We start from the raw sequence: 9,978 nt of genomic DNA on the forward strand, positions 1-9,978 counted from the left end.
TCCTTCCTGCCAGAGGGCACTTTCAGCCTGCGTTGTGCGCGTGCTTGCTAAGTTGCTTCAGTCGTGTCCGACTCTTTGCCACACTATGGACTGTAGCCCTCCAGGCTCCTCTGTCCATGGGGTTGTCCAGGCAAGAATACTGGAGTGGGTTGCCCTCCCCTTCTCTGGGGATCTTCCCGACCCAGGGATTGAACCCACCTCTCCTGTGGCTCCTGCATTTGAGGTGGATTCTTTACCACTGAGCCACCAGGGAAGTGCTCAGCCTGCGTTAGGGACTCAGTATAATTGCTGCTGGAATGGGATAAACTGGTATCTACCCTTCCTTCAAAGCAAAATTTTTCAACCCTGTTCTGAGTTTAGAACCTGTTGAGGTGGTAGACCGCAGATTGTGCCTTGCTGTCCACTGGCGCCTGCTGTTGGTGGAACGCTTTACAGCATTTCCCGTGTGCCTTCTTTCCTTTGATTTGTTTTCAGCAAGTGTTTATGGAGAGCCTATTTCCGAGGCCCTGGAGCTATAGCAGTGAAGCAGACAGCTGCGGCCCTGTCCCCGGGGCTAGAGTCTGGCCTTCTGGGAATGGGGATGCGGAATTCGGGGCTGTTGGGCAGGACCAGTGGAAGAGGGTGGAGGGTGTGCCAGAGGAGGTACTGGCACAAATAAACTGCTGCTGCAGAAAAAAACAGTCTGCACCACACTGTTCACCAGCATTTTTATAGAGGAGAGTATATCTGATTTGTCAGGAGGAGGTCCCATTTTCTACATTCTGCTATTTCTATTCCTTCTTTTTTCCAGCTTTAGTGAAGTATCATTGACAATAAAATTGTAATATATTTAAAAATGTATAAAAGTGATGACTTGGTGTATGTATACATTGACTTAACATATCCATCACCTCACATATTTACCCTTTTAAAGAAATGAGAACGATTCAAGATCTGTTCTCTTAGCAGATTTCAGTTATGCAGTTCAGTATTATCAACTATAGTCCATATAGTCAAAGCTAGGGTTTTTGCAGTGGTCATATACAGATGTGAGAGTTGGACCATAAAGAAGGCTGAGCACCAAAGAATTGATGCTTTTGAACTGGGTTGCTAGAGAAGACTCTTGAGAGTCCCTTGGACAGCAAGGAGATTAAACCAGTCAATCCTAAAGGAAATCAACCCTGAATATTCATTGGAAGGACTGATGCTTGAAGCTCCAGTACTTTGGCCACTTGATGCGAAGAGCTAACTCATTTGAAAAGACCCTGATGCTGGGAAATATTGAAGGCAAAGGACGGGGGCAGAAGAGGGTGAGATGGTTAGATAGCATCACTGACTCAATGAACATGAATCTGAGCAAATTCTGGGAGATAGTGAAGGACAGAGGAGCCTGGAGTCCTGCATTCCATGGGGTTGCAAAGAGTAGGGCATGACTTAGTGACTGAACAACAATTATCAACTATCGTCACCATGCTTTTCATTAGATTCTCAGACCTTATTCACAATATAACTGAAAATTTGTACCATTTTACCAGCCGTTCCCATTTCTTCCACTCCCAGGCAATCCCCATTCCATTGTTTTCTCTGAATTGAACCTTTTTTTAAAAAGATTGCACACAGAAAGAGTATCATGCCTTGTCTGGCTTATTTTACTCTCTGCTATTTTCTAAGCGTTCCTGGAACAAGTGCACCATCATATCTAATATTTACTGAGTGCTTACCACGTGGCAGGCACTGTGCTTCTGTGTTCTTAATCCTTCCTGTCATTAATTCCATTGTATAAATGCTAAATCTAAAGTTGAGAGAAGTTTCAGAAAGACTGCTGAGCAAAACCAGGCCTTGTAATATCTCCAAAGATAACAAAGGAGATGTTATCTAGGGAAAACTCAGAAAGGAAATGTAGCAACATACTAATGGTGGTTATCTGTGGGCTGAGATAGAAGTGGTTTTTTATCCTTTCGGGGATCATTTATTATACTTATTTGTGCCCCTAGACACCTATTTCTGGGCAGAGCTCAGTAACGCTCGGTAAGAAGACACTGGTTGAGGTAGAAAGTTCAGGTCTCTCCTTCCTTTGGCTTGATTTGGCCCCAGTGATAGTAGCTCTGGTCCTGTGTTACTGCTGGTGTTGGGGCAGCTGTGCTGCTGTTCCCAGATGGGCTTCCCCCATCGCACAGTCAGGTGGAGCGTGAACTTGGCGCCTTCCAGGACCAGATCTCCCGGGCTGACGAACGCAGAGGCAGTGGGCATCGACTGGCCTACATGTGTCACTTCTTCTAGCTCGGCAGAGTCTGGAGTGGGCTGGAGGCAGTCTGCTCGCGTGGTGACTCGGTGCAGCTCGTCAGGGGCCTTTGGAGCCGCCCCAAGGGGATGCTCTCTGCACAAGGGCGCCCGCCTCTAACAGGCAGGCTGGCTGGTTCCGATGCGCTCGCTGCCACACGGAGAGCTGCCGCACTGCTGCTTTTTTTATTTAAGTCATATTCCTTTGTTATTTTATGTTTTACGTAACTTTTAATTTTGATATAATCTCAAAAATACAGAAAAGTTGTAAGAATGGTACGTAGAATCCTTGTGTATGTTTCATCCAGGTTCACCGTCAGCACTGACTCTAGTGCTTCACTTGTATGTCCCCTCCGCTGCAGTGTATGTGCCTGTACACACACACACACACACACACACACACACACACACGCACACACTCTGTCTCTGAACCATTTGACAATAAGTTGCAGGTAATATGCCCCATTACTTGTGACCATGCGAGTGTGTGTTTCCTAAAACAAGGACATTCTTGTAAGTAACCACAGTGCAGTTATAAAAATCAGTAAGTTCAGCATCAATACAGTGCTGTTACCACTGTCCATATTCACATTTTGTCCAGTGCAGATACGGTCCCGTGACAGCAGAGCTTTATTTTTATGAAAACTTCCCGAGGCCTGTGGCGCCTCCTGGTGGTGTTGCTCAGGGCGAGCAGAACCGGCGGGCACCTGGGGGAGTGACTGCCGCAGGTGCCACATCCCCTGCTCCCCTGTCTCCGCAGGACCAGAGGCGTGAGAGCAGCAGCCATGTCAGCAGAACTGGAGACCTCAGAGGGGTTGGATGAGCCGGAGAAAAAGATCTCCGGGGTCCCAGAGAAGGAAAACCACACCAGGTGAGTGGTGGCAGCCGGGGGGCAGGCAGGGCGGGCTGCCGGGCCCCAGAACGCTCCGTGCCCCGCCGCCGCCTCGCCCTCGCCCCCGGCCCACGCAGGGAGGCAGGACAGGCACTGCTCCAAGTGCTGAGTCATGGGATTTGATGATGCTCCTGGCCGTTTCTTCTTCCTGGAATTCTGAGCGTTTTGTCATCTGGGGTGAGCAAGGGTAATCAGAGGCAAAGCTGGCACCTTTCCAGTGTCTCCCACCCCTCAGATGTGGGAGTAGCTCTTAACTCCAGGGCTTTCCTTACTGGGTTGGGGGCAATTCACTTGAAGCCTCCAGTCACCCGGGCCTGTTCTTCATCATTCTCAGCCTCTCCTTATAGCCCTGTCATTGGCAAAGTTCTCTTTTTACATCTTGGAATAATTGCTGAAAATAAACTATTGGCAGCACGTGAGTGATATGAGCCAATCTCCCAAAGAGGCCAGCAGAGCCTGGGCCGTGAGACGCCAGGCTTTTCTCGCTCTGGTCGACAGGTGTGTGGATGCACAGGAGTCCCTGCCCAGCACCTTCTCTGCCTTGTCTGGTGCTGGCATCTGTCGTGTGATTTTGTTCAGCAGTACAGGCCTTGGTCCTGGCTCTTGCCTCCCCAGCCTCGCTCTCAGTCCCATCCTTCTGTGCCGGGTCCCAGCTTCATGTCATCCTCAGGGGCTGTGGGTCCAAGGTGGGAGGAAAGCAGCTGGGCCACCCCAGGAGCTGCACGGTCTGTTCTCTCAGGGGTGTGGATCTTGGGAGACACGTTCCCCAAAGTCGTCTGTTCCTTGAGGTCAGCACACACTGTGGTAGGGTGAGGTATGTGTTTCTTCGGGCGGGCACAGAAGCCAAGCATCACTCATTTGGGTGCTTCAGAGAGACCCGGGCACGGTGGAGTGGGTCAGAGTCATCCAGAGTCCGAGTCCTGGGAGCCCGAGTCCTGGGAGCAGACCCACGTCTGCCTGTGCTTTGCTGCCTGCTGAGAGGCTGGAATCACGGTTCTGAGCAGCCTCTGCCTCGAGCTCGGCGAGTGGTCAGCCTGGAGTTGGAAGGCTAATTCGCACATGCTTTCTCCATAGGATGGCAGACCTTTCCGAGCTCCTGAAGGAAGGGACCAAGGAATCACATGACCGGGCGGAAAACACCCAGTTTGTCAAGGACTTCTTGAAAGGCAACATCAGGAAGGAGCTATTCAAGGTTTGTGCCCTCAGTCGTGAACTGGGTTGGGCTGGGGGCCCTTAGTCCCACAGGGTTGCCTATCCCCCAGCTTTCCTCCACACCTCATGTTTTCTCAGCATCAGGCTGTGGTTTCACGTCTTAAAAGGAATAAGGTAGTGATGTAAAGGAAGTGATCCGTGTTCCAAAGAATTCACCATGTCATTCCTTTAAGAAACAAACGCTTCCTGCACACGTGAAATAACTCACTGTAAAAGTGGGGAGTGGAGGGGGTGCTCAGGAGTGTGGGCAGTGGGCTTGGGAGTTGCTGGCCAGGCCCTGGCCCTCTCCCACGGTCTCCCCATCGCCCTTGGCAGCTGGCCACCACCGCGCTGTACTTCACCTACTCCGCCTTGGAGGAGGAGATCGACCGGAACAAGGACCACCCAGCCTTTGCCCCCTTGTACTTCCCCACGGAGCTACACCGGAAGAAGGCGCTGATCAGGGACATGGAGTATCTCTACGGCGAGCACTGGGAGGAGCAGGCGCAGTGCTCTGAGGCCACCCGGAAGTACGTGGAGCGGATCCACGAGGTGGGGCAGAACGAACCAGAGCTGCTGGTGGCCCACGCCTACACCCGCTACATGGGGGACCTCTCGGGGGGCCAGGTGCTGAAGAAGGTGGCCCAGCGGGCCCTGAAACTCCCCAGTACGGGGGAAGGGACCCAGTTCTACCTGTTTGAGAATGTGGACAACGCACAGCAGTTCAAGCAGTTGTACCGGGCCAGGATGAACGCCCTCGACCTGAACCTAGAGACCAAAGAGAAGATCGTGGAGGAGGCCAACAAGGCCTTTGAGTTCAACATGCAGGTACTGCCAGGGCCAGGCGGGAAGGGCGTCTGCCAGCAGGGCTGCCCCAGAGCCGCTTGAGGGGCATCAGTGCCCTCGGACAGATAGGCTGCCTGAGCGCAAGTCTAGTGACTAGACAGGCCAGCGGGCACAACCCGTCAGGCTTCCACCCTGTGTGATCAACAGCTTGTGTGTGGTGCTTTGGGAAGGTGACACCCTAGCATGTTGAAGGGTCGGGAAGGTGGGAGCTATCTCCCTCCCTCTCACCCCAGGCTTCTGGTCTGAAGGAATGTGGAGTTCCCCCTTTTTAGCAAGGGTTGCTGTGAAAAGTCCTGCTTGGTAAGTTCAGAGAGAGAACCAAAGAGAATGATTCCGTTTACAAGTAGCTGTTAGACAGGCCCAAGTCTGGCAGGCCAGTTCTGTGTCCAGAGCCCAGGCCCTGCCCTCCGCTCCAGGGAAGTGCCGGCCTGAGCATAGGCCTGAGGGCCCCTCAGGACCAGCCAGCCCTGCCAGGGCTGCCTCCTCCCACCTTCCTGTTTCTTGCTAGAAATACCCAGCAAGAACATGCTGGGGATCCCACGGCATGGGGGGCAGTACTTTCTCCTTTCTCCTTTCTCCTCCCTGGGGGTGTCCGCTGTGGGCTCTCAGCCTGGGCAGCACAGGTGCAGCCACACCTCCCAGAGCTCCCCCTCGGGGGAGGTGTCCGCCCCATACACTCCCGTCCCTGCCTGCTCGGCCCGTCTGGGGACACAGGCTGGTGATGGCTGTTGATCCTTTGCACCTGCAGGTGTTCAATGAACTGGACCAGGCTGGCTCCTTGCTGGCCAAAGAAACCCTGGAGGATGGGCTCCCTGCGCACGACAGGCTTCCTGGGCACGGCAGACTGCCCACGCAGGACGGGCTTCCCGTGCACGACGGGAAAGGAGACTTGCGGAAGTGCCCCTACTACGCTGCTCAGCTAGACAAAGGTAGGCCTCGTGTGTCCTGTGCGCCCGGGACAGGTGTGTTGGCCCCCACTCACAGCATGTCCCCTCGGTGCTGCTGCGCAGGTGCCCTGGAAGGCAGCAGCTGCCCCTTTGGAGCAGCCCTGGCTGTGCTGCGAAGGCCCGGCCTCCAGTTCCTGCTGGCCGCCAGCGTGGCCCTGGCCGCCGGCCTCCTGGCCTGGTACTCCATGTGAAGGACCCACCGTTCCACGCTGCGCTGACTCCTGTCCACCGGCCCACCCTGCCTCCACCCACGACCAAACTGCCACCTCAGGTGACTTTCCTAATGCTGGCCTTGAGAAAACAAGCAACCAATAAAAGCCAGAGACTGAAGCCTTTGCTTGTCAGCATCCTGCCTGCGGGCCAAACGCTGAGCTGGGTGCAGGCCCGCCCCCCGAGCCCCCCGGCCCTGGCAGCAGGAGCAGTCCGCAGGCTGGCCTAGGCCTCTGGGACCAGCGCTGCTGCCAGGGCCCCCGCACCTCTGACCCAAGGCTCGCTCGCTCCCCTTTTCCTTGTTGTGTCTGCACCTAGGTGGGTGTCTTTCCTGTGCTGGGAGTAGATCGCCAGCAAGTTCAGGCCCCAGAGCTGTGGGAGGGTGGGGGCCTCCCCAGATGGGCTGCTCTTTTTCTGGACTTCTCCTGGGGTTAGCAGCCAGAAGTTGGGCTTTCGCCTCGCCTCAGAGGTCCTGGAGCTCCGTCCTGGGCAGCCAGTCCTCACGCCTGTCAAGCAGACACCCGAGTTGGGGTCAGTTTGGCCGTGGGCTGTCTCCTCTGACCTGTGAAAATGCTTCTGCACTCAATAAAGTGGATTCTGCTAGTCGCCTCCCTCCTTTCTGGTGTGACGCCATCCCTGTCGGTGCCCGGCAGCCCCTCGCTCTCCCAACACTGCCAGTCCCTACCCAGCACCAGCCTCTCAGGGCAGTCAGTGAGCCACCTCTCAGGGACGTGGACATCCATGTGGTCCCTCGGTTTTCTAGTTCTTAAGAGTGCTTTAGTTTTCCTTTTTTTTTAATACCTAAGATAAAAGAGCATATACTTGTATTATATAACAATTGTCTAAAATAGAAATGAACTTAAATATTTATTTTAATAGGAGTTTATTACCTGTTCTATATATTGAGAATCTGTGAAAGTGTTACTCAAAAAAGAATTAAATGGTGGGGACACTTTCCAGGAATTGACCAAGCCCACCCACCTTCACAAGTCAGATGAGGGGTGGGGGCCCAGCTGCCTGCCTGCCCCAGCAGCCTGCAGACCTGACGCCTCATCCCCGGTGGCTCTGTCCTGCTCAAGGCAGCAAGGGCACCTCCCCCCAGGGTTGATGACCCCGAGTTCTGGCTGGCAAGGGTCTCCAGGTTGCAGACCCCATGGGCAAGCGCATGGTGTGAAGACAGGTGACATTATCAGTAAGGAAGCCTGATGGCGCAGTCATGGCTGGGCTCTGGTGGGTTTAACCAGGGACTGAGACACCAGCATTGTCCCTGGGTAGTGGGTTCAGCAGAAGCACTGAGACCCTGAGGTCTTGACCCCCTGCCTTCCAACTACCTGCAGGCCCCCCACCCTCTTTCCCTCACACAAGAAGGAAGCCAGGCAAGAGAGCAGAGGCCTCGGGTTGGGGAGTGAAAGGGCCAATTTAATGAGGAACTATCAACTGAGACTGGCCACGGTTCACAGTGACAGGAGGCCATGCAGTGGCTGTGCAAGACCAGGAGGGGGCGGCAGGATACAGCGGTCCACGGGAGCAAGTTCACAGACAAACCCTTCAGGAAACAGTGTGTGCTCAGGCCCAGGGCAGGGCTGGTGGCCACCAGGACACCTCTGCCACTTGTGGCTGCTCCTTCCTTGTCCCAAGCCTGTCCCCGTCCAGCGCCACGGCTGCTCCTGCTGCAGCGCCTGCTGATGGAGCAAGAGCAGTGACGGCGAACCAGCCAGGCTGCAGGGCCCTGTGGGCACCGGGAGGAGGGCCTGTGGAGAGTGCACCGCACAGCCCAGAGTGCCCACAAGGAAGCCCCGCTCTGTCATCTCTGGTCCCACCTGGGACACTCCAGGCAGAGGCTGTGCCCACACACTGCAAGGGCACGCTATAGCCAGATGGCCTGGCTCCTGGGCATTCCTTCTGGCCCCAGCAAAGGCTGGGATTCACAGGGTGTGGCTGAAAGGGAGCTGGGCAGGGGCCATGGAGAATCGCTTCTTGGCAAGCTAGGGTCCAGTCCCTCACTCCGTAGCCTGCAGGTGTGCTGACCTCCATTTACCCCAGGTAATTCCTGGGCACAGTTAAGAATTCCTGAGTTCTAAGGGCCAGAGTCATTGCTTCTGACCATCGTGCCTGCCTCTAGCATCCACAAACTCAGGCCTGCTTGGGTCCATCCGCCACTCTCAGCCCAGCAGATCAGAAATGACAGTGGCTATGGGCTCGGCCCCACTGCAGGCCCCTGTCTGGGGAACCAGCCACGGCTCTGGCTGCTTTTGGTCCCAGGGAGACTCTGGACCAAACCTGTACCTGGTACAGAAATGGAGAAGAGACCCCAGCAGGGAGGACCACGTGAGGAGACCACTCCTCTTGTCTTCTTGATCACAAATGCCTAGCACGGCAGCAGCACGCAAGCTCAGCGCCATCCCCCACCACTCGCTGGCCCTTGGCCTGAAATCCAACAGAATTTTTGCCACCAGAGTCAGATGCTCAGGGAAGGGCAAGGCGAAGAGGACAAGACTGCCAAGGGACGGACTAGTGGAACAGCTTCCAACCCCCAGTGGGAGCAGGGAGGTGAGCCACTGAGTGCGGGGGGCGAAGCACGGGGGGCCAGACGGACAGCGGGGAGTCCAGGCCCAGCCCGTCAGCACAGGCGCTTGTACGTGTAGATGTAGGCCTTGCAGCTGGGGCACGTGTGCGTCACATCCTTGAAGTCGTTGATGAGGCAGGGGATCAGGCAGCAGCCCAGGTCACACCTGCATCAGGAGAGACGGGGGCCTGAAGATCAGGGGCCGAGAGTCCGGCCCTGCAGGGCAGCAGACGTGGGCACGGCGCCACCCCGCGGGTGCCTGCACCACCTACCCCATGAAGCAGCAGAAGAAGCCCAGCACGAAGTTCATCAGGCCGATCTCATAGGAGATCTTGGTGGTGATGGCCTGCTGGCAGTGAGGGCACACGGTCTGCACGGGCGCACCCTCGAAGATCTCTCCCTGCAGCACGGTCACGGTGGTGGCAGCCCCTGAGGGGACCAGGACCGTGGCCGTGTGGCCCCCAGGGCCAGCGTAGGGCCCTGGCGGGTAGGGCCCCGGTGGGTAGTAGCCCATGGGTGGATGGGGACCCGGAGGAGGGTAGAAACCTGAAAACAGAAGACGGAGCAAAGGCGGGTCACTGGCGGGCTGGGGCGCTGGCCCCACGGGAAAGGTGAGCATAAATCCCCGAGCCTCCAGCACCCCAGGACACAGGCTTGGGGCCCAGGCAACCATTGTCCTTCTCCCAGCCTTTCCTGGTCTCTGTCCCAGAGCACACAGAAGCTCCCTGTACTGTGCTCTTGGGCACCTTCCCGTGTCTGCTGTCCACCTGCACGGTCGGCCCTCTGCCCTTACGTTAAACACCCACACAGACTGCCGGCTGGCAGCAGAGGCTGGCCCAGCTGCCTACGCGGGGTGCTGGGCTGGGCGGGTTCCTTTCCGTCTTACCTGAAGGCATGTAGGTGCCGTCTGCGTTCACGTGTGGGGGGATGAAGCCGGGCTGGGGCATCGGGTGACCAGGCGGCTCATAGGGTGGGGGGCCAATGTCTGCAGGGGGCAGTGACATGCCCGGTGGGGGCTGCATCACAGCTGGGGAAGTGCGACCTGGATGGGGCGGGGGGCGGGGGAG

General features: G+C 56.1%; 2 protein-coding genes across 2 annotated transcripts in view; one reads left to right on the forward strand and one right to left on the reverse strand.

The window, feature by feature from the left end:
• HMOX2 (heme oxygenase (decycling) 2) overlaps positions 1-6,949 on the forward strand; it is a 28,389-nt gene extending 21,440 nt beyond the window's left edge. Inside the window, exons 2-6 of the mRNA XM_010840407.1 lie at positions 3,020-3,130; positions 4,226-4,343; positions 4,679-5,170; positions 5,937-6,117; positions 6,199-6,949. Coding sequence (XP_010838709.1) covers positions 3,045-3,130; positions 4,226-4,343; positions 4,679-5,170; positions 5,937-6,117; positions 6,199-6,326 — 1,005 coding nt within the window. The 5' untranslated portion in view covers positions 3,020-3,044 and the 3' untranslated portion in view covers positions 6,327-6,949. The remainder of the gene's footprint in view (positions 1-3,019; positions 3,131-4,225; positions 4,344-4,678; positions 5,171-5,936; positions 6,118-6,198) is intronic.
• Positions 6,950-7,193: 244 nt separating this feature from the next.
• CDIP1 (cell death-inducing p53 target 1) lies at positions 7,194-9,966 on the reverse strand. Its single transcript, XM_010840408.1, has 3 exons — positions 9,798-9,966; positions 9,184-9,457; positions 7,194-9,077 (listed from the first exon to the last, which is right to left on the reverse strand). Exons 1-3 carry the CDS (start codon positions 9,931-9,933, stop codon positions 8,966-8,968), a joined length of 522 nt encoding a protein of 173 aa, XP_010838710.1. The 5' UTR covers positions 9,934-9,966; the 3' UTR covers positions 7,194-8,965.
• Positions 9,967-9,978: the final 12 nt, after the last annotated feature.

This window comes from Bison bison, unplaced genomic scaffold (genome assembly GCF_000754665.1).
Source record: "Bison bison bison isolate TAMUID 2011002044 unplaced genomic scaffold, Bison_UMD1.0 scf7180017864144, whole genome shotgun sequence".
NCBI lineage: Eukaryota > Metazoa > Chordata > Mammalia > Artiodactyla > Bovidae > Bison > Bison bison.